Here is a 27,284-nt window from a genome sequence, read left to right as displayed (position 1 = left end):
AGCCTAAAGCCTGAAACGGTCAAGTGAAAGAAAAAAATAAATGGCCATATAACACTAGTGGCAAGAAACTGAGAATCACATCTGCTGTTATCAAAACGCCTATTTCATCAAGTTTGAACTTCTCTAGCAAGATAAGCTGCAAGCAGATACAAAAAGCAGATACAGAAGGGCTTGGGAACATATTCCAGTCAAGTGCATTCCCATCGCCTGCCAGATGGACATGCACTCTTAATGCCCTCTAAACCATGGCGCAATCCCCATTGGATTGCAGCCATTCCTAGACAGGAATGCTGGATTCATCAGGAAACAACAGATACAGTGGACCTTCACTACTGAAGGAACTATCTAGGCCAGCAGGCTTTCATTGAGGCACTCCGGGTAACCTGCCAAACCACAAACCAAATAATCAAAACACCCTATCAGCAGTGAACAGCCTTCCCTGATAAAATGGGCTGCATCTGATGTAAGAACATGGTCTGAGGGTAGACTAGGGCTGTTCGATATAACGATATATATTGGATGACGATATAAAAACGACTATGGTTTCATTTTACGCTATCATTTGTTTCGTGGTGTCGCAAAATAAACTGTTTACGGCAATATTTTTTCATCGTTTTGATGGTCACTGTAGTGGCTATATTAATTTCTTAAAGTTCTCTCTTCCTCATATTTAATATAACCACACTACAGACAGACAAGCGCCTGTTTCTATGGGTTGTCGTTAGCAACAACGACGGTAACACCGTCGCATGTCCGCTTGTTTATTTTCCACATAAACCTTTCACAATAAAGCTCACGTTCCTGTTGAGAATTTTCAAAATAAACTGAATCACGTGAAAAAGTGTGCAGAGTATTGACGGATGAGAAGCAAAAAAAGAGTCGTCAAGTGCTAAAAAAGAAACCTTAGACTCAAACGTTAGAACAGGCTTTCCCCGCAGCACGCCGTGTAATAAATACTCAGAGAAAACGGTGGCCGTTACAACCTAGGTCTAAAAAAAAAAAAAAAAAAAAAAGTATAGTTTCATGCATCAATTAAAACACTGGACTCCAGGTACATGACGCGCAGCTGGAAACACTTCACCTACCCGAGATTCACAGAATTTACAGAAAATATTACATTTTTTGTGATTTATATCGTTATCAGGACGATATCTGTTTTATATCGGGATACGAGATTTTGGTCATATCGCACAGCCCTAGGGTAGACGGCTACTCAAGTCATAAGTAGTTCTAAATGAGCATTAAATAGATAAGAGGGCAAAGGTTAATGTTAATGCAAGAGGCAACAAAAGTGCCACGTCTCTTAAAGGCCTCTGTTACCACTGAGCTGGTAGCAGAGGCCCAGTTGGATAATAAAAAACATCTTTACAGACACCAAGTTAAACACTCACACACGCATGCACACGTCATCTGGATTTTCCAGTGAACTTTATCACAGCAATCCCAGCAGTGTGTGTTTGTTGACTTTGGAGTCTTAGATCCTACAGCATCCGTGTTTTTGATGAGAAAACTGATGATAAAGAACAGCTCAGGTGTCCGCGATGGGATCCCAGGCATGCACAGGCCTATCCCTCCTGAAGTGTTCCTCTAATACATGCATTAAAGTCAATTACATGCTAGGCTGTTCATGGGATACAAATGATTCACAGAGAGAGCCCTGGGCTTCTGAACCTGATTATACAAGAATGACTTGCGTAATCAGGGTTTTGGGAATCATTTTCCTGTAAGAAATGAAATGGATACACAAAGATATCTCTTTGCTCCTCCTACTCGTTGCTAAGGTCAGTAGAAAAGGGGGGGAGAGAAAGAGAGAAGGGTGCATCTTTGGGCCAAATTGGGCAAAGAAGCTTACTCCCTTACTCAAATGAAATTTTACTACCGTATCAGCTTTTTAGGTTGTGAGGGCAACACATCCACAAAACCTCCTCTCTCTGCAGAGACAGTACAGTGTTCTAAAACTGGTGCAGCGCCCGTTCACATTGTCCCTGTTTAGAGGGGGACCAGTGCACTTTGCAGCACAACTGAGTTATTGCAGTCATTTATCATGGGGGGGGAAATGGGATATGTCAGCAAATACACAGCTGATTTGAGTTTTCAACATTTACCTGCAATGATCCAACAGCATTAGTCTTTGACTGCGATCCAGAAATGACATTATTTAGATTGATTTTATATGCACAGGCTTTAATACTTGCCCTGCATGTGTGCTGCTATAGTAAACAACAAGCAGCCAGAGTGTTTATAAGAAGTACAGCGTGCAAAAACTCACACATAAATACTGTGTGAGTTTTGAAAGGAGGACAGCTCATACGTGTCTCTCACTGCATGCAAGCTCAAACACAAGTGAAGCGAGCTTTAGCTGCAGAGCTTGTGCCTATCGAGCGGACCACAATAGTTAATCGGTCCCAAACTCCACTTTCACTAGCTGCTTGCCGTTAAATAACCACTGTGGTGATAAAACAGATGGTGGGACAGCTGATAGTTACTAAAGATAGCATTCCTCAACATCTTCACATCAGGTGGTAATAAGTTTGTCTCAATGACTGTTCGCAGTTTAGACTGAGCCCTATTCAATGAGCTGTTGTGATCACGCTGCTAACACTCCCTATCGACAGTGGCCTACTGAGGATGTCGTGATCAAAAGTTTTTCTTGTGAAAGAATAACAGAAATCAACTTTTAGCCCAAAATAAGACTTCACTTCCTTGGGTGTGAAGCAGATTGGATGAATGGTGGTGAGGAGAGGGGAAAAAAGGAAAAAAGGAATAAGAGGGAAGCCTTTATAATAATATCAAATAGAACCCCGGTGAAAGATTTTAATAGTTTATTGCCCAAAATCTCCAAATGCAGATTGATTCCATATCTAATTAGAAACTATGACTCTGAGTTCATCTGTCAACAGCATAATCATTCACAAAGATTAGCCTCGGAGAGCTTCCAGTCCTAATAATGAGAGCGAGACGTGATTGAAGGAATGAATGCTGGCTCACTGACTGTCCTCATTTCTACCGTTTCGAGTTCCTGAGAAGACATCACATTAAAGCAAACCTGGACTGAACCTCGTGCTCAGGGTTCCGGCAGGAGGCTAAAGAGCTGACAGCACAGTGCTGGAGATCTTCACATGAAGTACTCCAGAGAAACCACTCAGACATTGTCAGCAGGAACAAAGAGCTGACTGACAAGACTGTTCAATCAGTTGTTAACAAGTCCCAGAGATTAATTATCACGGCTGTAATATCGTCCTGATAAATTCCCTGACACTGAAAGGCTCTCAGATAATATGAAACAGTCTTCTAAACTCTCAGTTGCACACACTTCTTAAACTGATCATGCTACATTTACACAGGACAAAACTTGTTTGCCTTGTTTCTGTGTCCTTCCTCCGAAATACATTTCCCATTCTGATGTAGTTTGGCAAGTGCGTCAGAAAGCCCTTATTATATGGAATACAGTACAAAGAAAACAGAAATAAAAGCACCGTTATCCATCATCATGTGGACAATTAAATCTGATTTCTGTATACATTAATGTCATTAAATGCCTCCCACTTTACCAACTTTACTTTTTGACTGGTGGGTTTATAGCTATGCTGCTTAAATTAGCAATTACAATCATTAGCAGTTACAGTATGAAAACATTCTCCTAAATAAATAAATAAATAAATAAATAAATAAATAAATAAATAAATAAATAAATAAAGACCTTTAATTATCATTCTCTGCTGAGCTGCCATAAAATCTCCCTTTTCCTGGAAAAGGAAAAAAAAAAAAAACTCCATAGAAACGCTGAAACACCTTTTGTATGTGATACACTGTTCAATAACTGGATTCTTTGTTTCTAACAAAAAAATGATGGTGAACAAAGAGCAGTTTCAACAAAGCTCTGTTCCGATTACAGCAGGAACAAGCCCTATGGCAGACTCGAGGCACAAGGACTGACTTGGGTTACAGCAACTACAGCTGGCTGCAGGCCCAAGGCCAACACACAATCAGTATTCAGACCCACAGCTGGCAGAACAATCAGCTTTGTCTAAAACCTAAACTGCTTCACTCAGACATGATATTGTCATCCTCAAACTCGAGGAATACTCGCTGGCTGGTCTCTGAACAACCACCTTCTCTGTTCATTCTTTAGTCTATTGATGGTTTACCAGTTAACAAACAATCAGACCCACAGGTCAAAGTGTCTGCTTATGTTTGCAGAGGAAAGTGAAGTAAGGAATGTGAGGTAAATTGTCCTGAGAGATCAACGTAAGGTCTGGAAAAGTATTCACAAGGTTACTGTTAGCAGGCGTTTTATCCATTGCTGTGCAGATACAGATGGGCTATTAACAAAGCATTCATATCAACTTGTGTCATACATGAAGCACACTTTCACCCAACAAAAAGCCTAAATTCAGTTTAGTTAAGCTTGAGTCATAAACAGTAAGATAGTAGCAGCAAGATTTGTGGTGGAGATTCTGTGAAAGGCTCGTAGCTGCCGAGAATTTAAGGATCTCTCAGCTGGTTGGTCACACTCTACTGAAAACCAATGTGTCAGTTAGTTATTGGCTTTTGCTCTCAGTCACTCTCCCCGTGGCTACTGTACATGTCTGCTCCAGTTTGTAGCAGCTACCTAAGGCAAGGCAGTGCTGTTGCAGTGCTTTTTATTCAAAAACACACCAGTCTGGGATCGAGTGCCAACTGGACACCCTGTGTCCCCTATCACAATTTTCTTCCATATGAATTATATATAAAGTTCAAGGAAATTCCCTGCTGCATGTTTATTAAGTTAATGAATAATTCTGCTAAATTACTGAGATTCCAACTATTGAGCAAAATAATCATGACTATGGTTTTTGTGCTACAGCAGCACTAAAAGCTCACAGGCTCAAATTTATTTATTTTTTTAAGTATCCCTGTAGACTGTCAGTTTAACATTAATCAAGAAATGCAGATTTGGAAACCGTTCTGATAGAACTGAGAGAAACCTTGGAAAAAGAAACCTCTAGATCACATGGTGTTTTAGATAAACATGACGGTGAATGGTCCTTATTGCTGCTTGTATGCTGCGAGAGAAAGACTGCCTTATGTAGGTGAACAGAGTTGAGCTTTCTGCAGGGAACAGACACTTACAGTTTAACACAACGTTACGCAGTTTCATGCCTGCCCACAGGCTGTTTCCACATGCATCTGCACCAACCTCACAGTAGAGCAAGGATAACAGGCAAACACACATCGTGCAGACACAGACACACACAGACACACTCAATTGTTCCAGCAATAAGACAGACACAGGGAGCTGGGTGGCAGGAGATAAGGGCCGAGGTGAGCGAGGGTTGGAAAGAGGTGCAACCAAAAATGAAGTAAACATCAATAGTAAGTGTCTTAGCTGGGCTCTGGGCCACTACGAGCAGCTAGAAGAGCTTAAGCGTGCCTTGGCATAGATTTTGGATATATGGAGCCGCACCAGAGAGATGTTTTTCCACATTCTTTCACAAGAAAATCTTGATGTCGCTGTTAAAAACACTTAACTGAGCTAAATCAGAAAGCATGGCACATACTGTTTGCATTGTCTCACCGTTCCAAGCGTTTGCTGATAACTGTTTGTGTTTCTGCTTTAAATTATGGTGAACTATGTTTCATTTGAAAGCAATTAACTACTACAATCAGCCCCAAACCCCTGTATGTTCGACAAAGCCTTTAAGGTGCTGATTCAGCATTAGCATAGTTTCAATATGTTTGGGCCATGCTGCCACTCTGATTGTATCCCTCTGGCCTCCATACTGATGGTGCCTGCTCCAGGGCCCTGTTGCGTTTTCATCCATGCCCAAGTATAATCTTCTCACCAGTAATCATGGTGAGCCTCAAGTTAAAAAAGCCTCTCAGGCCAGTGGCCCACAAGCAGCAGATTACAGCAAATCAGAAATTAAACCCAGAAAGAAGGCAGGCACTGAGAATGAAGAGAAGCAAGCAGAGACCCTCCAGAGCTAAGAGCTTTGCTGTTTCATTAATGCTGATGAACTTAATTCAATCAATTCTCTGCAAGACGTCACTGTGATGGTAAACAACTCCTAATGCCATCTGCAGATGCCACTGCAAGAAAGTAGTTTTCTTCGCACACTACCTTAATCCTCCTGCAGATTTATCTGGGCTAAAGAAACGCTCGACTTTTAAAGGCCAAATCAATTCAGAGACTTATGTTGTGGATATGACAGGAGTAAGGTTTACTTTAGAAGGCAGCGGCACATTTTCGGAAATATCAAATATCATAAATACCAAAAAGGGAGAGAGAGGGGAAAAATAAAGAAGCTGTTTAATAAAACAAAACCTACAGCCTTTTACATTTAATTGTATCTGCCCTCAGAATTTATGCCTCCAGGCTTAGCAGAGGATGGGAAACAGCTGCAGACTTATCTAGATTTCAGTTGTGAGCTATTACACAGGGAGGTGGACAAATTAATAAACAAGTTCAGTTTTATCTTGACAAAGAAGAACAAGAGGGTGGTTTCAGGGAAGGCCAAGAGTAAATTAAGTTCTTATCCGAGTAGAGTTTTACCTGTTGTCATTAAGCTGTGTGTATCGAGGCTGGGGATCTGGATCACCATCGTTCACATCGTAGCTGGCATCCGGGTCCTTAGAAAGGACAGATTGTTTACTGACATTTTTATGAACTTAAAAAGCATGTAAGTGTTAGAAACGTTACTACAGAAAAATAAAAGCACGGCACCACTGCAGAATTAATTTGAAAATCCTTAGAATAGCCCTCTATTGTAATTGTACAAGTAGAATGGAAAAAAAACAAAACCTTAGCAGGTGCTACTCAGGAAGTGCTACTCACATAGTTCTGCATCAGGTCAGGATGGTTCTTCTCGATTCCATCATCCAAGATTGACACCACCACACCTTTGCCTGTGTAGCCCAACTGCCATGCAACTTTAGCATTCAAGTCATGGCGGTTGCTGTTGTACTGAGGGGCAGAGAGCAATGAAATACACAGAATTTAGCCATGAGAAAAATATCAGTGGGATGACAATCAGTTTTAACCAGATGTGAAAAGGACACCTTTAATAAAAACAAATTAATAAAATAAGAGCAATTTAACATGTTTAGGTGAAGGCTGAGCTTTTTGCAAAGTTGTTTTTTTTTTTTAAACCATGTTTTATTAATACCTGGTAAGCCAGAGATATAGTGAAGTGGAAAATAGCAATGATCATTCAGTATGCTTTTTGATGGGCTTTCAACATTCAGCTTGACCTTTGGTCAAAAGCCACGTCTTGCTTTCAACTACTTCAAAGCCCTTTTTATTTTCAAAGTGCATCATTAAAATATAATGTGTCTAGTGTAGCGTTTACTGTATTTTCCTCTTAAATTTCAAGCCCTTGTGAGTGCAGTATACCAGACAGAATTATTTTTATTCCTCAAGCTTGTACTGCCATTGACACCTTTAAACCATCGACAGGAAAATAAATTAAAACGTAAACGCTGCGATCTGCAATGCTGATTCAGACTGGAAAGGTCTTTTGTGGCTGACACACTTGCTGAATAATAAATCTGAGAGGCATGTCCAAGGTTTCACTTTGGATATTGTTCACCAAATCTTTCCCAGCTCTCTTAATTTTAGAATATTTCGAGCAAATGTAGAGCTGAGCATGAGATCTGCCCATGATTTATCAATTGTACAAAAATGAGTCTAATCGGACTTTTTTCCCTCCTTGATAAATATAAGCATTATTAAATATTCATTGTAACAGCAGATGCTGGAAACCCTGCCAACAGACCCACGCACACCCTCCTGTGGTCAGTCTGGTTCAGTTTTAATGAGAATCAGACTTATTTAGTGCATTGAGAGAAGAGCAGCACATTACTGATGCTCACGACCTCTTTGGACAATTGAGTATCACCAATATTATTCAAATCCACCCAATGCATTTTGCATAATGACAACCATTTACTTATTTTCTTCATTTTATTTCTGCAAGGCTGAAACAGACAGAAGTATAATCCTCTTCTGTGCTCTCCAGTGGATTAGCTGGACAAAAGGAATGATTAGAATCATTAGCTGCAGCCCTCGAAAGACACTAAAAGCACTCCCCCAACTTTCACATAAAACATATCTACATGTATCACAGACAGGTTTTTACTAAACAGTTCAACTCTTAAATGCTGTGAACTTGGCACATTTACTTATCAAAGTGCCACTAAATGTTCAAGCACAGTGGAGAACAGAGTGCGTTAAAGCGAAGACATTTTGAACAAGTGGTGAAACAAGCGTGCTTTGCATCACCATGAATAATCTTCTGCCTCAAGCAACCTCACAGTAATTGCAGGAAGAGTGAGGCTGAACAGAAAATCTCCAGAGTTGTTACTGCTGCTTTTAACAGGCCAGTGTATCAGTGGCATTCTTCAAGTCGAATGTGAAAATCAATCGACTGAAAACAAGCGCACTTCGAGATGAATCACCCCTCTCTCACTCCGCTTTTTGCTCTTTGTTGCTGTGCCGTTTATGGACCAAAGTAAACCATCAATTTCAAGAAACATGCCATTCAGAGCTGAGGGGAGCTCGGTGTGCGAAAGTATGCTATTGTTAAAGCTGAGTCCTTTAGGTAAAGTCACACTAGAGTGTCTTGTTCTACAAACAAGCCAGACAAACAGCACCCTCCCCGAAAACACACACAAAAAGTATATTGGATTCATACAGGTTTATTTTCAGACCCTGAGGAAATATCACAGCTCTAAATGTAATTACCTATATTGACTTTAGACAGATAAAAAGCTCTACTAGGCTGCAGCACAGAATTCTTATTTATTATTTATTTATTATTTTTCAAAGACAGACAGAAAAAGAAAAGGAAAAAACCCATGGCCTCTTGTTTATACTTACCAGATACCACTGGTCTCTGAACTTGGGATCTAAAGGCTCTTCAAAAACATCCCTCTTTTTCCTCTGTTTTACCACCTGTTGCTCTGCCCAGGTCACCTAAACAGAGAAAGGACACATTAGGAGTTTAACAATGGTGATTCTTGAAAAATAAAATAAAAAACATTTTAACCACACTCAGAAAACAGTACAAGAAATTTAAATGAACTGGCCACGAGTGTCACCATGTCACATAAATTAATAGAGAGTCCTCAGCAGGACAACAGCAGACATGGTGAGATTAGAGGCACAGGAGCACTATGGACTCCTCACTAATGAGACTCACTGAATTCCAGAGCAGCTCAGGACTAATTAAAAATTTCTGTCTCACTTTGCTTGTGGGTGCACCTAGACAAGTATGCAAACCAACAACAGACAAACGGAGGCAGATTTTGAGCCAACGCCAAACAGAACAGTAACCAAGTCTGCACTGGGTTTTCAAAACATGGGAGCTCTATCAGGAATTGTTGACAGAAGCAGAATACAGTGAATATAAGCCTGCCTTTTTACACCCTCTGCAGAATTGTTCTTGCTGTACTGCAAAACGGCTGGTTACACGGGAACAGGAGAGGGGGAAAAATGTGTCAGAGGAGGAAGACAGAGAAGTGCCTGCTGCAAGGACGAGCACCTGATTTGAAGGACGACTAAATCGCAGCACACCCCTCTCCCCGCCTCTACAGATCACTAGAGACACAAGGCTGAGAGAAGCAAGAAGTAAATGAAGGTCACTTCAACAGCTACACTGAAGCAATGCCAGTTCAAAAAGTGACAAAAGGGAGGTATTTCACTTAAGGTATGTACGTGAGGTCAATCTATTCAAGCGGAAATGTTAACATCCAGATTCATCCGGGGTAAACGGGGGTGAAGTGTTACTGTGGCAGTTTACACCAGACTGAAAATAAGCACGCATATTTATTACAAAAAAAAAGTGTTACCATACACAGAAAAATAAATGTCTACGCTTACTTCCTTTCCATTTTCAATTCTCTTGAAGTGAGATCAAGGTGGTGCAACATCTCAGACTAAAAGGTTACCATGATTCTCTCTCTCCAAGACTGTTATTTATATCTTAACAGCAAATGTCATGTTCTACACAGAGACAACATAATAAAGTATATTAAATATTGCTTCTCAGCACTGAATCAAATTCTATCAAATCTAAAAAAAAGAAGCCAATCAAACGAACCATTCATTTTGCAAGACTCACACAGCAGGTTATGTCCAGGGCAGCTGTGGCTCAGGGGGTCGAGGGGATTGTCTGCAAACTGGAGGGTTGGTAGTTCTGAATGTTAAAGTATCCTCAGGCAAGATACTGAACCTTGAGTTGCCCAGATGCATCCAAAGAACTTAGACATAGAAAAAAACCCAAAACAAAACTAACAAACTGTACTTTTTAGTGGCCCCCCATTTGGCCACCCCTATGTAAAAATTCAGGAGCCATCCCTGCCTGTATCATGTGTGCTATTTGCTAACACTTGATGCTGATCTCTCCTCAATCCAAGCTATGTAGAGTTAGCAGCTTTGTAAAGTCCACCTGACAACCATCTCTTCTCTCTCTCACAACAAAGAGCCAACATTTAGTTTTGCCCTGAGAGAGAAGAAGTACTAGAAGTTGCCTATTGATATGAGCTATTGGCTAATGCTTGTAATTTGACTTAGTAGCAGTTAGTAGATATTTGGTTTTATACCGTTTTTGACCTTAGGTTAGAGAACTGTCTTGCTTTTGTTTTTTGTGTTAGTCTAGTGTTGGGTTGGTTTGAAGCCTTAAAAAAAAAAAAAAAAAAAAAAAAAAAAAAAAAAAGATGTCTAGAAGCAAATAAACTGCTCATCTCTAGGCAGGAGATTTAACAAGTACCCTAATTACTCCAAAAAGGGCAGATAACAGTACAGTTTAGAGAAATAAAGCCAGCTGATGATATGCAATGTCTCTCAGTCACTCTAATATTGGCTTCCTAAGGAAAAGGGCACAACTGACAAAAAAGGATGTCTACAGTGAGTTGTACATCGTGACCAATTTGTAATTTTCAGTCATAAAAAAAAAAAAAAAAAAGACATTTTCTCCTGCGTCATCACGTGGTTCTATGTGACTTTCCCTTCTTCGTTTTCTGCAATGTTTTTATCACACCTTAATCTTGGTTTCACACCTATGCAGGGTCGGTGGTTGTTGTGCAACATTTCCACAATGATTCTCTTCAAACAGATCAAGATTCTTGGAAGACAGAAAATGTTTGCAAAGTCTGATGCAACACAGGAAATTCTAAAATTTGCAACAGAGGATTTTCACTATAAACATGGTGTGTGGAGTGTATACTACTAGATCTAATCTCATCAGTTAATGCAAGTCATAGTTCAAGTGTATGCCTTTGGTGCCCTTGAAAGCTATTCACATACACAAAACCATGCAAAAGCAATATCTGGCATGCCAGAGAAGGCATGCCACCTTTATCACACTCTATACATTAAAACCAATATAAAATTAATGATCCTTTTAGGGTCTTTTTCATCTTTGCATGACTAAAAGAAAACACTATGTTTGATACAAACAGCAGCCACTGCAGTTTAGAAATCAGTACTTGTCCCATTAGCTGTTAAGTTTGGTTAAAACACAGGGTTAATCTTTCCTATGTTAGTCATAATAGATGACTGCCAAGTCATACACACTCGACTTCCAGCAAACATGCAGAATAGCTTCCCTGCAGTCGTTACAGTTCCTGCTCCTTTCAGCTTCAGGCATCTCAGTGACACCAGTTATTTCCAGCTAATTTGTGCAGTCAGTCATCTTAATGTCACACACAGTTCTTGGAAATGTCCATCAAACTGAACAAAGACATAATTTTCCACTAATTAATGTATTAGAGAGGAGTACTTTAGTTCTAGTCACAAGGAACTGACAGCAGAGATTAGTGGCCCAGGCGTGTCCATAAACTATGCACGCAATGAGGATGCAGAGTTTTAGAAATGCATCTCCCCGCTGACACCTTACATTATTTACCAATCATTTTTAATAGCGTGTCTTTTCTATAAATTGAGCATCTCCATACTTAAGTAAACAGTGAACAGAAATGGTGTAAGTTATATACTTTTTCAAAACCAAACTTGAACAGATTCCTACTTTTTCCTGGAGTGTAGCAAGCATTTCCACTTTCTACCTTTTAAAAAGAGTCTTTTGAAAACCTTCAATAGTCTGTGACAGAACACAAAGTATCTATGAAGTTGTCAAATGGGCACTTTTATTAAAAGCAGGCTTTGAAAATTAAAAACTGTCTATCTCATACGCCCAGACCGGCCAACGCACAACTAATGTTTACAAACAGACTGCCTTGGCTCATGTTTAGGTGGAGAGTCCTATCTCTGCAACACATAGGCTCCCCACCCTTCCCATCTTACCCAACCACTGCTTTGCCCTTCATTATACAAACACAGCATCCTCCCACAGGGACCAAGTTGGAGCCTCAAATGAGGAATCATTCCTGTAAAGGAATACAGTAGAGTGCCATTCGTATCACACCTCAGTCACAATGTCATTTATGTTTACAGAGCTGTTATTATTCTTGACATAAAAAGCCTCAACCAGCCAAACCTATTACAGCAAATCCAGCTTACAGTGCTCTGTGTATGCGCGCATCTTCTTTTTCTTCATTTCATTATTTTGTTGAATAGAAGTAAACTTCCCAAACAAACCAAAAGGAAAAGCACAGACGGCATAAAACGGGAAAGCTGAAGTCGTGGAGGTAGTAGATAGACCCAAGCTTTAAATCTTGAACAGACCCTATTAACAGTGCTCTCAGCTCCGTCGTCATTCTATGAGATCTGGCATAGGTCCAGGTGCTTTTGTAAGTAATTAGATGCTCTTCAAAGAGAGTTTACTGAGCCTTTTGTTCAGGCTTCATCTCAATCAGTTTAAAAGCTGCAGAGGGCCTTGCTAAGATTTAAAATTCCTTTTATTTGAAGCATTTCTGCAATATTTTATGGAAAAACACTTGGGCTGATGCAAATGCAAGTCTGACCTGCCGGTTTTCAAGCTCTAATCAAACTATTCATTACAGGAAAGTTTAAAATGTGTAGCAATACTAATACGTTTGCAAGTTAATGATAATTGTGCAAAGCTCTACTGATAAAATAAACTCATGAATACTAATCTGACCATCGTGAACTAGACTGGAGGACATGAAACTGTAAGGCTCCACTTTCTCTGAGTTGCTGTGGGGGAAAAAAGGATTCAAAAACAGGAAATGGAACACCAGCGTTAAAGGAAATCCCAAAGAGGGAGGTGGACCACTTCTAACATGTACGCAAACAAACCCAGCAGAAGTTGTTCTACTCCCAGTGTGCACCTGTACTGCAGAGATGCAGTGTGTGGCCAGAGATACTTCAAGGCAGATTTCATTTCATTTCTTCCGAGGCAGGAGTAGTTTTGATGCACATAATGATTCTGCAGATGCACCTGTCGAGATTACGGTAACGGGCATTAAATTTCGAGGTTTACAGAATAGACAGGACACAATTTAAATGCAAATACATTTATATCGTTTCCAGAGACTTGTAAAAAAAGCTCCTCTTTGCTTTCATACAACTTACGAGGACAGGAACAGTGTTGAGAAGCTGGAGCCAGATTATAAAAGTAGTATTATTCACAGTTATGTATCATGTTTTTTTAGTCAGTTTTTTTCAGTGAAACCCAGTGCACACAGATCACTGTGATCCAGTGTCAGGGAGAAAAAACAAACAAACAAACAAAAACCCATCAGCGTTTAAATGAATAGAATAAAATATATGCAAGTATAATATTATATTCTATATAATATTATAGTTTTTTTCCTTTTCTGCATAATTTAGAATCCACTGCAATCAGCTGGAAGTTATGATTCAACTCTTGATTCCTGCATGTGATTCGGTCTGAAAGTCACCCTAAACTCTCCTGTCACAAAAACAGAAGGTCATTTCCAGCTCCTTCAAAGATTACACAACAACGGGGCAAAAAAATTAACATAAAATACTATAGGAAACCCACTGAGCTGAGCTTAGAGCTGTAATAATTGCTTAATTAATGGATCAAAGGATTATCTCAGGAGGTAAAATGGGTCGCTCATTAATTACAGGGTTGGTGGTTCAGTTCCGGCTCCCTTTTTATGCACCCCTCAGGCCAGACACTGAAACTGGCTTCGGATGGTCACCCCAGCATGTCGCACAATAACCTGCTGCTTTAGCTACATGTGAAGTTGAGGCATGTCATATATCTATAATCCAAATTGATTGGTACACTAGTTGATGTTTGCATTTATGCTTATGGGGTCAGTAATTTAGCAACTTTAGTAGTTAGCAGATACAGACAAAAAGAAAGTTTACTACAAAGCTGCCATGTTTGACGAGTTTTTGTATTTATTTATTTTTTTTATATTGATTTGGTTTTAAGTAGAGATGGCACAATACCACTTTTTAATGTCCGATACCGATATCATAAATTTGGATATCTGCAGATATCGATATGAATCCGATATAGCGCATTTAGTAATCAATAAAACAGTTTTTTATAAATATCTTGCTGCATTTTGTATAAGTTCATACTCGAGTTTTAAAAAAAAAAACAAGAGATTGAAGCTATTCTGTTATACCTGTATGCAAAAAATACACTCTACCCAAAACATTTTATAGTTCAGCAACACTGATCAATCTAATAAATTTAAACCTACACCGTCCTCCCTATTCTGGTATTTTAAAGAGTACTTAGTGGAAATATTAAGCAACCTAACTAATAGGGTTGCCAACTCCCAGCAAAAATATTAGGGAACCACCCCCGCCCTTAATGGATGTATCCATCCATCCATTCGCTTCCGCTTATCCTTTTCAGGGTCGCTGGAGCCTATCCCAGCTGTCATAGGGCGAGAGGCGGGGTACACCCTGGACAGGTCGCCAGTTTGTCGCAGGGCTAACAATGGATGTAATCAACTTTAATTTAATGCAAGTGTAAAACAAATGCACAGAAATCAATTATTTTTCTACAATATTTAAATAGATTCAACATCTCAGGAAAAAGTACTATAGCTTACTAGGGTGTATATTAGACTTATTAGTTACTATATACAATAATGGATTTCTATACATTTAATCAGTTGGCCACTTTTGTTGTAAGATTCAGATAATTATTTATTTATTAAGTTTTTAAATGACATAAAGAAAAATATTTATTTGTGCCCCCCTTTCTCTGTTAATGCCCAAACTGGCCCCCGACAAAACTTTGCTAGACCCGCCCCTGCACAGTTACCAGCCGTCAGCTATGTAGAAAAGGATCCTGCTGTTATTTGTCTCTCAGAAACAGTTCATAACTTCCCTTCAACTCATTCATGTCACCTAAAAGGTAAACCTGTTTCTCCATCACCTGTTCAGCTCTGATGATTCAGTAAGGACATCTCCTGGTTTCATCTTCATGTTTCCCTCTCATATCCAAACCGATGTCATGACCAGCAGCTTTTACAGCTGTGGCTCCAGCAAACATCAGCTGATACTAGAAAGTAATATTAAATACATTCTAACAGCTTATCAAGCTTAAACATGCTGCTGTTGTTTATACGCTGTTCTACTCTTTCTGGTGCAAAATGGGTGATAAAATGGGTGATAAACGTCTCTTGTTTGTGATAAACAAACAAGAGACGGGACTTGCGGCAGAAGAGCCGATCAGCTGATCATTGATCAGTTTCATGTTTGAAGTAATAACAGGAGAGGAAGGAGGAGTGAATGAGAGAAGTAGATGCAACTGCACAGCAAAGACAGAATAACTCCAGCTTTGTGTCTTAATTCTAGCTGAAGTACGGGACAAATCGCTTCCTTTTCACCTCAATATGGAACTCCAATGGCCAGTCTAGCTGTGGCTCAATATATCAGTTGTTAAGCTTAACGTGGAAATACTATGCAAACATTCAGGGATGAACTTACACACTTGCTTTACTTCTCTGGGACCGTTTTCGCCAAGATGAATTGCCGCGGTTAGGAAGCATGTAGCGAGGCTCCAAATGCTCCAACAGACCGCCAACAGCCGCTCTATCAAGTGACACTTACTGCTCCGATGCACCGATCTGGGATACGCCAAGTAACGTGTTTTGTGAGGTGATTTTGTGATACTTCGGATCAGATTACATTTTTTATTTCTCTCCGATATCCGATCCAGTAATTTAGGTCAGTATCGGACTGATACGTAATATCGGATTGGTCCATCTCTAGTTTTAAGTGTCTATTTTCAAAATGAACGATTTTCTTTTATTTAGAAGCATTAAAAACAATCCTTCAAACATTCTCTTTCTCACTTGCTTTCCCACAGCCGTGAATGCTAATTTCACACCCTTCCCTTTGTCCCTTCCAGTGGGGGGTAGGACACTGACTCATTTTCACACTAACCTCAAACTCCTACAAAAAAAGCAAGAAAACACAGACATGTGAATTTACAAATTACATCAGTTAAGGAGGAGGAAGAATCAGGTCGATAGAGAAGTGCATGTTCACCTTCCAAGCCCTTGAGTAAATGAGGGAGGAGAAAAAAAAAAAAGGGGGGGGGGGGGGGGAGAGGAAATTGTTTGGACTGACAAACCAGAACCAGAATAAAGATCTTACATTTTTTTTAAGTTAGATTATTATTACAATGCCAAACAATAAAAACAGAATGACTTTAATATTGAACATATGGTAATAAAATGCAAGAAAATCTGCCTGCACAACATAATGGGGTTGTCATCCGTTTTATCAACCTAATTGTTCAATATGTTAAACACATTTCTTCCCCATTATCCCAGCCCATGTACACTGAACAGCTACTTTATTTGGTACACAGTGGTTTGCCTACGGAACTGCTTTAATTCTTCATAGCATCGTTTCAACAAGGTTGCTGGAAACGTTTCTGAGGTTAGACAAAATCAATGTGCAAAACCAACCGAAATTGACACCAAAGCACAGTTTGTTCACGCCAGCAGATGTGATTCTCTTTCGGTTGTGTGGGAAAATCCCAGCCTTTCTGAAATAGTCAGACTGGCCTGACTGACACCAACAATGATCCAAAAGTCACTTAAATGAATTTTCTCCCTCATTATGACGCTCAGTTTAACCTTTGTCTTGATCGTACCGACATGACTAAATGCACCGAGTTGTTGCCATTGGACTTTCTGATTAGGTATTTGTATGAACAAGCAGTTGAAGAGATGTACCTAACAAAATGGTTGGTGAGCCCACACAAGGCACTAATCTTATTAAAAAACAAACAAACAAAAGCACCAGTGCCATTATTTAGGTTTGTGTATGGAAATAAAACTAGTGTAATATTTGTGTTTGTCTTAAAAGCATTTGTTTATCTGTTTATGTTCTTATGAACTTAGCAAGAGTTTATGTCCCCCCTTTTCTGACATTTTAGATGACAACCCACAGCAAATGATTTTAAGAGATGGCTTTATATTTGAAAATAAATAAATAAATAAATTTAAAAAAAAAACTACATCCAAAGTAGGATTTATAAGCTTTAAAAGGAGCCCAGAGAGTGCGGTTTACTAGGTCAAACACAATTCTAAAGCCCGATTCACTACAAAGTTCTTCCAAAATGCCAAAAAATAAACCCCAACACTGCAAAAATCCATCACACAAAGAGCGCTCTAGCATAAAGCAGCAGTTTCAACACTTCACACCTAGTCCGTCACCATTACATTAGAAACCAACAGACTTCCTTTGCATGCATGACTTTAGCACCAAAAACAAATGTCTTACCTTGGGATCGTTTAGTAGACGGACGTGCGTCCCCCTGTGATCCGACAGTGATCTCTTCACCACTGTGCGATGCCGAAAGTGATAATAATCGCCAAATACCTGCAGAGATGAGGAGATATGATCCATTATCACATCAGAGCCATTTAAGTCTCTCTGTAGTCTGATAACAGCTCTTCATATGATAATAGGTTCAATAAAGTATGAAATCACTGTAGTCTCTATCCTTTCATATTCTCGACCAATAAATCAATATTTTCAGGAAGATCACAACTGTGTGTACAGAGCCAGTGCAAAGTCAGGCAACACGCAGCTGGCAGTTAATTTATAAAATACACAGGTATTGGTATGACCTTCAGACCAGTTATAGAAATATTTCATAAATATAAACATATGCTCATATAAAGAGTACACGTGGTTACATAAAATTCTTAAAGAAAAATGCAACATAACAGATGATTTAAAAAAAAAAACAAAAAAAAAAAACATGTTTCTATTTACTACAGTCCATCTATAAACCCATTTTGGCCTGGCTTATCTCTCCCATCTTTGCAACCATTTCTCTCCACATTTTGCAGCACCTAATTAGGCTAATGGGCTGCCAGCAATGCATGACACGATGTACTCGCATTGTTTGTGTAAACCTACCGCACCCCACTCATGGTACCACAAACTTGACTTACACATTACTCATTGGGAAATCCTATACGTGACCCATATTCCTCTGTAATCAGTCCATTAATACAGTATGAACCTAGGTTATTAATATTGAGCAGCAGCACACTTGGGAGAACAAGTTGTCTAAGCAAATGAAAAACACTTCACATCACAGCAGAGCAGTTTCAGAGGGAAAGAAACATGGTGGCTTTGTTTTACTTAATTTTTTTAAAAAAGGTATATATTTAAAAAAAAAAAAAAGAAAGAAAGAAAAGAAGAAGAAAAAAAAAAACACTATAATAACCCATTATCACACTGATCCTTGTTTTCAAAGCCCCGCATTATGAAACGATTCAGTATGTTATAGAAACAATGCAATTAAACATTTTTTAAAAAGGGCTATATTTAGTAATGAAAGTAAAATGTTCTCGGGTGGTGGTAATGAGGCGGTGCCTGTAATTAAGCTTTTTTTTTTTTTAAAGTTTAGTTTGACTTTTTGTTTTCAAAGAAGGATTTCCAAAGCCAGTTTTGAGTGTTAAAAATGTTGATGGGTAGCCTTAATTAGGAGTGGAGAACAACCATATATAATCAATGTGTCTGCCTGAGCCCGTTAGTCACTGCGCGCTACATGGACTGTTGATACAGTCTAATGAGTGATGACTAAATAAACTAACTAAATGAATTAATGGTGAGAATCTACACATCCCAAAAATAAATTAATTGACACTGAATCCAATTTTATAGTCCATTACCAATTTAAATCATCTTTCAATAAAAAGAAACTGACTCAAGGGGGAGGTTTAGCTTGCTTTTGTACTAGTTCTCTACTGGTGTTTTGACTTTCTGATCAATTATTAAAGCAAATGTACTCATCAGTTAGAGCAAAAATTACCAATGAGTTTTGGAGGAAAAAAAAAATACCCATTTATGTTCCAACTAATCAAACAATCAAAAAATGTATTGAGTAGCAGCTGATTTTCCCCTTCCTTATGTTTCTCCTCAGTTTCCCTGCTTGTTCCCGCTCGGCATTTGTGTGATTTCTCTCCAGCTGCCACTTGCACACTCTTGCACTGATCCACTAATCAACCTCCGGCTGGATACATTCCGGCTCTTCACTCGATTATCTCACACATTGTGCAGTTAGCCAATGTGTTCCAAATACAACGGACAGCTTCTAGTTCAGTTTTTTTCTTGTGCTACCAAGCCTGCCAGCCCTGCCCCCTCTTCCACATCCACTCATAAGCTCAAGGGCCAGCTACGCTCTCCTTCCTGCTCGCTCCACCTTAAGCAGTTTCCTTCCTCATGCTCATCCTGGCAATGGTACTGTACAACAAATTCAGTTCAACTGCTCATTCTGCTGGAGTCCTGCTTTTGGTTCTCATTCGGCTTCTTTATATTCTGAACCGTTAACTAAAACATACTTACACATTTTTTTGTGTGTGTTGTGTGTCCCAGTAGAGATTGGTGTTGAGCTAAGGTAGTGCAACACTCCTCAACTCTAAAACAGATACGGCTCAGCCTACCAACCTCCTCTGCTCCCATTTAATCACAGTAAACAGGCCAATTCAGCCTGGCTGACACAAAAAGCTCCTGCACACAAAAACCAAAGGACAATAGGGAGGCAATAAGCGAGAGGGAGGACACACTTTACAGTGATATTTAGCTCAGAGGTGGGACTACCAAAACCACAAGTCTCTGTGTGCAAAAATCATTAAAGAACAAGTCTGGGTATAAAAGGGGAGAGAACACTGACAACCAAAAGGCATTAGCCGAGCCAACCAACCCTTTTCTGAATAAAAGAATGAAAGCAGGTAGCGTGTCCATTGTGTTTGCCAAGATAAGAGCCTGGGAGGCTGGACACTGATCAAAGACATGGGCAAAGAGTGGCAGGATTCATTAAGCAACCTTAAATAACACCAACATCAGTGAAAAGACTGGCTGAATGGAATAATTGAAACTCATTGCAATGATGGTCAAAGAAGATAAACAAGGTTAAAAACAAAACAAAAGAAAAAGTCACTGTTATCCAACTTGGGAAACTTTTTAATTAAATATATGTGTCTGAAATTTTTATTTCCATAGGTCATAATTATTTCACTTTAAGGCATCTTGTCATCAGATTTTTAGGAAATTTGCAAAGTTATGCCAACCTCCCTACAAAAAAAGGAAAAACAAAAGAACGCCAATCTGGCCTGTGATTAGTTTTTGGACAAAAACACCTTGCATGCACACACATACTCGAGCAGGGACAAAAAGGTCAATTCCCCTGAAAACATCTCAACTGTTACAAATGTATGCGCACACATACACTCACCCACACTTAACCAAAGGAAATCCATTCCAGTCCTGTTAAATGTCTACCCTGCAGCTTAATCATCATCATCAGGCAATCAGCAACAAATCTTAAGAGCTTGTGTTTAACAATTTATCTCAGGATCACACTGTTTCTGTGGGGTGTTAACTGCTTTCCACTGAGAGAGAAAGGGCCATTTACAGCAAAGACACTCACGTGGAAAACTGATCTGGTCCACAACTTCTGATGCGATAAGCTGGGCACCGCTGGAGCACGACAGACTTAACCAGTGCTCACCTAGTGGCCTGTTACTAAAGTGAGGCATTAATCCATCAACCTCATTAATATGCATAGTAACAGACAGTGGAAAATTACTGTCTGCTGCTTTGTTTGCACGTTGGCTCCCTCCTCAGCTGCCAAATTTACCTTTTGGGCAAAGCACTTATTGAAAGGTTTGGTATCTCATCTCCAGAGGCTGTTGACACAATTATGTTTTACAAAGAGCCAAACAATGTCTGGAGACAAATTGGGAAAGAGGTTTGGGGCTGCAATAAGACGATAGCAAACAGTTTTGGATGCTGTGAACATCGAGCCTGTGGATTTTTGAAAATCCCATTCAAGGGGGAGCCATCATTGTGGTTCAACTATGGACACATCAAACCACCCCACACTTCATTTTCATTTGGATTGCGTTTGATTTAAGAGAATCACAATCACATTACCATATTTTGCTCGTGCATCAGTGAGCAGAGATAAATTGAAAAAAAATTAGACTTTCATAGGACAAGTAATCATCCTAAAATAGTTCAGCAACTTGTTTATTTAATGAGGCCGAAGTCCAATTACTCGCTGCGGTGAATGGGCAGAACAGGGCACAGATGGCCACAGTGGCAGCTGGATATAACAAACTGTTTCTTAAAAATAAATAAATAAATGAAATAAAATAAAATAAAATAAAGACAACAACAGAGTAGACAGACCAACCCGAGCTCCCCGCACACACCTGAAAATGGGCTTTCACAGCTGGTCTATGTTTCTGCCAAACCGCATTTAGTCATTACATGTTCTCTCCTCATTGTTTGCCCCCTTAATTATTTTCCTAGCACACGGCGTCTCTAGTTACTCATTAACCTTTAGTTTTATTTGGCAACTATGCTATGCATTTACTTAATAAGAACGCAAGCTAAATCATCACCACAGTGGCTCAATGGCACTGTTGCCCCACAGGAAGAACAGTGTTTTGAAACCTAGCCACAACAAGGCTGTTTTGTATAAGATTTGTATGTGCTCTGTGTTTGCATAAACTGCCTCCAGTTTTAACCCATCCTATGAGGATCTAAATGCAGACAGCAAACATTTTGCACAAGTTAAAGAAAATTACTCAAAAAAACAAAAACAAACAAACAAACAAAAAAACAACAACACTTGCTTCAAACTTCAATTTAACATTTTTTGTTTTCTGTTGAAGAGCTGTAAATTAAGCAGTGGGTAATTTGACAAACAAAAAATGTCTAAATTAATATAATACAAACTGGAACAAACTGTTAAACATATGAAGCCTTACAAGGTAAAAGCAAGCTACCTTATTTATCAACAACCAATCCACTCTCAACAAGCTACCGCCCTCATTCCTCAGCTCTGTTTATACTGTAAACAGAGATTATAATTCTTGGCACAGTCGACCATTCAGTCTACACAAACTGTTTTGAAGAACTCTGATTAGCTCATTTAATGTTGAACAAAAAAAAAGAAAATGGATTAAATACAGAATTGACATTTCTGTACAGAGGACAGGCTGATATAGGCAGTTTCAATATCTACACTTGAAAGAAAAGAAAATGACCCACAGAGTTAAGAGAGCCTAAGTTTAAGTGCTAATGATTTAATGATTAAGCTCATTTTGTATTATGTGTCTGGATGGGTTAATGTGCAAAACAAAAAGGTCAGGATGCCCTCCTTTAGCAGATGATTAACCTTCTCAGGGGTCTGCCACTTGGCTTTTGTTGGCTAGTTGGGGACCTCTGATGAACCCAAACACCTACATCCACCTGCTGGCAACACAGCAGGTGGATGTTGGCAGATTCTGTTCAGTAATGTAATGCAATACTTGAAATCCTCGTCACATTTTTACTTCTTGTTAACCATTGACTACACAGTAAATGCCAATTTTTTTATTGACTAAAATAAATAATATTTACACTGATGCAGTCAAATAAAATACTGATTCTCGCACCTTAAATTTATGGCAAGCCTCTATAATAACAATGCAATAAAACAAAAGAGGCAACTATTGTTTGCCTTCTAAATTACTTAATAAAAAACAAAGAAATATTAGCTCATTATATGCTCCTTTCTTATTGAGTCCCTGCAGAAATGACGGACTCAGCATCTCGGCCACTGCAGCACAACCTCAACTTTATAGAGAGGATGAGCGTGTAAAAAGTTTACAGTGTCATTGCAGGAGTGCTGCAGGGCTGGTAGCTCACGGGTCGATGCATGCTGTTCTCAGATGACTAACTCCTTGCAGTGTCTTTATGGTGCTGTGAAGGTAAAGTCAGAAGCGCAGGACAAGACACATACACAGCTGCTCTAACACCCCAAGTCCCAGCTGCACTGAGTTTGTACAGACTAACATAATCAATTATAGAAAAGCCAATACATCTGAGCAGTAGAAATCCAATCCATCTGTGCAATCGTGTTATGATATATGGAGATATATATGTGTACACACACACACACACACACACACACACACACACACACACACACACACACACACACACACACACACACACACACACACACACACACACCCCCCCCTTTAGGTATTTAGCCCCATTTGTGAATCACATTGTTTCCTCGAGTGTCTCCATGGTCACACATTAAAAACAAATGTCTGAAAAAGTGAAAGGAGAAAAAAAAAAAATGCCAGAATGTTCTGGCTGAATACTGAAGACTTACTGTGAGACACTGAAAGCTGTCCTCAGGATGAAGTCAGATAACACGCTAAAAATTAGCTCATCCTGAGCACAACTACAACCAGCAGGTGCTGTAGGGAAAATGTCTGAGATACGCATTCATGAAAATATTCTCAGAAATGAAACAAGGTTCATTGGATGATGGCTGACCGCAAAAAAATACCTTCAATTATTAACCTTTATTTAACCACCAAGTAAAAATAATTCAGACTTTTTAAAAGAGCTTTGTGGGTCCAGATAGGCAGCATTGCCATAGCATGGTTTTTGATGCGATGAGTTGTTGAGTTCGAACCCAAGACCTTCCTGCTGTGAGGAAACATTGCCAACCACAGGACCACTTTAGCATTGTTCAATTCAATTTGATTTATACAGCACCAAATTACAACAGCAGCTTCCTTAAGGCACTTTGCACTGTGGGGAAAAGACCCTACAATGATACAACAATATACCCAGAGATGGTTGAAGAATTAATTCCTCAGCTGTCTTGGGACATGTGTGCAAAAATGTATCTGGGATTTAACTGTCACAGATAAGATGTTTAAAAAGCTATATATATGTGAAGGTCTTGATATTCATTGTGCTTTAGAAAAAGAGTGAAGTATGCACGCGTCACCATTTCCTGAACTGGGAAATTCATCTACTGAAGGTTTTGATGTACAACCAGCAGTATTCACAAGAAACACAAAGGTAAAGGCAAGTGCAAGATATGAATCATCCACGGCAGATGATTCAGACTAAAATAAATCCGCGTTTGTCCAACAGCCCATTTTTTTGTATTCATTCTGATAGCAGTGGTGGCACTGTAATATTGTTCATTACTCTCCCAGTAACATTTTACTTTCATTAATATTTAAAATTACGTCTAATTTATTTTGCTGTAAACACCTCCCAGGCAGCTACAGTGCATATATACATGCACACTTTTTTTTAAAGCAGTTCACTAATGCAATACAATGTCCCAAGCAGGCATAAAGTGATAGTCTAACTCGAGCAGTCGTCTTGCATTGATCCTTTTAATTGTTAATAACAGAGCAAAGAATTCCCTCAATCTGGACAAAAGATTCAATTAGAAGAGTGCAAACATGCTAAATTACTAATCGAAAAACTTGGCTGATGTGAAAACGTCCCTTCTTGTTAACTGAAAGAACTATACTGAAATAAATATCTATAATGTTAAAAAAATAAATAAAAATAAGGCACATGTGTGATTATGCTCGTAGAACTTCTAACATGATGAACCTCTAATGACAATTGTGCACTCTCTCTTACAGCTGGGAAACAAACTACTTTTCATGATCAGCCTGCTGGAAATCAAAGATTGCCCCATTAGATTTGTATTAACAGTTGAGAGATAATCTCTTTAAACCCATCAACAACTCTCATGCAGATGCCTTGATGAGCTCTTCCTCATTAGTGGACTGTATCCATCACTGGTGTGTGTGTGTGTGTGTGTGTGTGTGTGTGTGTGTGTGTGTGTGTGTGTGTGTGTGATGAGGTGGGAGCATTGGGGCTGGGGGTGTCTGGAAAGGAAAGACATCTATACAGAGATGGAGGAAATTGGAGAGGGACAGAGAGGAAGCAGGCTTTTATCACAAGGGAGGCAATTCTATCAGTGGGAGAGCAGAGTGTATGATTGCTTCTGACACTGCGAGGGAATACCAAATCTAATCTGAGCTTTCAATCTGTATTAAAAAAAAAAAAAAAAAAAGTACAGAAAACTGACCAAAACAGTTTAAATGGAGAAAATGATGCTCTTTAAAACCAAAAAGATACCAGGGAGTCATTTTGCGCTTCGGGGTTCTTCCTATTTTGCCCCCCTTTTCCAGCAAACTTCTATCTTTTGCGGTTATTTTGGTCTATTTCATAAATAAAAATTAAAAGTAGGTTTGAGTGAACAAAATCATACTGAACAAAACAGGTTTAATCTTTTGGTTTTAGAACGGTGGTGATTTTCCTCTTACTAAAACCTTTATTGGAGTCTGCAAAATCTCTATGCAGAAACAAATAATAATCCTGTTATTGTGTAAATACACTGTTGTGGCATTCTGGCTAAATAATTACTTAGAGACTGGAGCTCAAGGTTGCGAAGTTCATGAAAGACAAAAGGCGATACACAGCATTTATTCTGGTTGCAGTGCTAAAACAGTGAGCAACAACACTGCTGCCAAAACAGGAAGTAACTGGTTCTGCTGATACCTTCCTCGTCCCTCAAACATTTTGACATCTGTGCAGCCTTGTGTATTACAGTTTCTTTGAAGAACTACAGCTATAAAGAATGGATCATTACAACAAAATTTCTTTCCTGCTACTACATTGCTGTATAACTTGTTAATGTTCAGCTAAGCTTAACAGTTGGTTGTTTGTGACGATATATGTAGCAGCAGTTCAATGATATTGCCACTTATTTCAAAATAATTTGGTTGTGACAGTCATATTAACACAGTTATAAGGCAGTTGGTAGAGAGCCGCTTTGCAGGCTGTGCTGTACAGGTATACAAGCAGCTCTGCATAAATCACACCATCCTGCTTGCCTTGTTTTTGAATATATAAAGCTCATTGTGCCCGACGCTCCCTACCACAGTAAACAATACTCTGTGCAAGCAGCAGAGCCAAACCACATGACAAACTGCATATGGTCATTACTGTGGAAACAAATGCGTTTCCATTTTTTTTCCCCTTCATTTTTTGCAAAATTATCTAGCCTTATGAAACAGCAACATTTTCATATGATAACTGGCCATGTTCTAATGCAGTATGAAAAATGCCCCAACATGGTTGTAGCGGTTTGTCTGGGTTACCTGAAACATTCTTGATAGCACTCTACATGCAGAAAATGTACACTTTTTAGGAAATGGAGAAAATAATCCGCATGATGGGGTGAAATGTTTTGGGGGGTTTTCCCAGCTCTCAAAAAGGTCACACCATTTCACATTCATGAAGATTCTCTTCCCCCCTTAACACTGAACAAAGTCAAATCTGACAGTGCTGAGAAGAACAGAAGATGCACCATGAATTCACTGGCAGGTAGTTTGCTTCTCAGCCCCAAAGGCCCCCTGTCAGGAGTGCTGGAATAAAAGCTATTATATAAGGAGACATGAAAGCAGGGTGCAAAAAAAATATATATCTTGGATTGGATGCCATTAATATGCACTGATGAATAACCATGAGCGCTGATATTAATTCTGCAATGAGTCAGATTACCGCACTGAATTAAACGATTAGGCTGAAATGTAGGTCTCATCACCTGGTTTCTGTTTTATTTTTATTTCCCTATTTTAAGGTCAGTTTATGATGTACATGCAGAGGTGATGTTCTTTACAGGGAGTTTAACAACTGAATCTGAAGTTAACAGTGCATCTAAACTAGCAAAGTAGCACTTGGATTGTAAATTCTAAGACCACAAGGATGCGCACACACACACACACACACACACACACACACACACACACACACACACACACACACACACACACACACACACCTCTGTGCTCATTTCAAATATAATGTCAGTAATAACCTGTTGAATTTCTTCCCACCTTCCCCTCTTCCTTGCTCACACACACAGACTCTCTCACACACTCACTGAAGATGGTGCAAAAGGTGATTGCCAGTGGGACAGGGGCTAATAAGATTTAATTCTGCAGTCTAATTCTATCTCCCCTTTTAACTCACGGAGCAAAGATAGAGCACTCCTGCAAGACAGTAATACCAAACAGGCTCTCCC

At 39.3% G+C, this 27,284-nt stretch overlaps 1 protein-coding gene across 3 annotated transcripts in view; it reads right to left on the bottom strand.

Annotated features, from left to right (window-relative positions):
• The window catches only part of furina (furin (paired basic amino acid cleaving enzyme) a), an 85,452-nt gene that overhangs the window by 23,339 nt on the left and 34,829 nt on the right, over positions 1-27,284 (bottom strand). For all 3 annotated transcript variants that reach the window (XM_026169440.2, XM_026169457.2, XM_026169448.2), the window contains exons 3-6: positions 17,636-17,734; positions 8,861-8,956; positions 6,818-6,946; positions 6,536-6,612 (exon numbers count right to left, since the gene is read on the bottom strand). In XM_026169440.2, coding sequence (XP_026025225.1) covers positions 6,536-6,612; positions 6,818-6,946; positions 8,861-8,956; positions 17,636-17,734 — 401 coding nt within the window. The remainder of the gene's footprint in view (positions 1-6,535; positions 6,613-6,817; positions 6,947-8,860; positions 8,957-17,635; positions 17,735-27,284) is intronic.

This window comes from Astatotilapia calliptera, chromosome 1 (assembly GCF_964374335.1).
Source record: "Astatotilapia calliptera chromosome 1, fAstCal68.1, whole genome shotgun sequence".
In the NCBI taxonomy this organism is placed as follows: domain Eukaryota; kingdom Metazoa; phylum Chordata; class Actinopteri; order Cichliformes; family Cichlidae; genus Astatotilapia; species Astatotilapia calliptera.
Note: the sequence above shows the minus strand (reverse complement) of the source record. Positions and strands in the feature narration are given on the sequence as shown.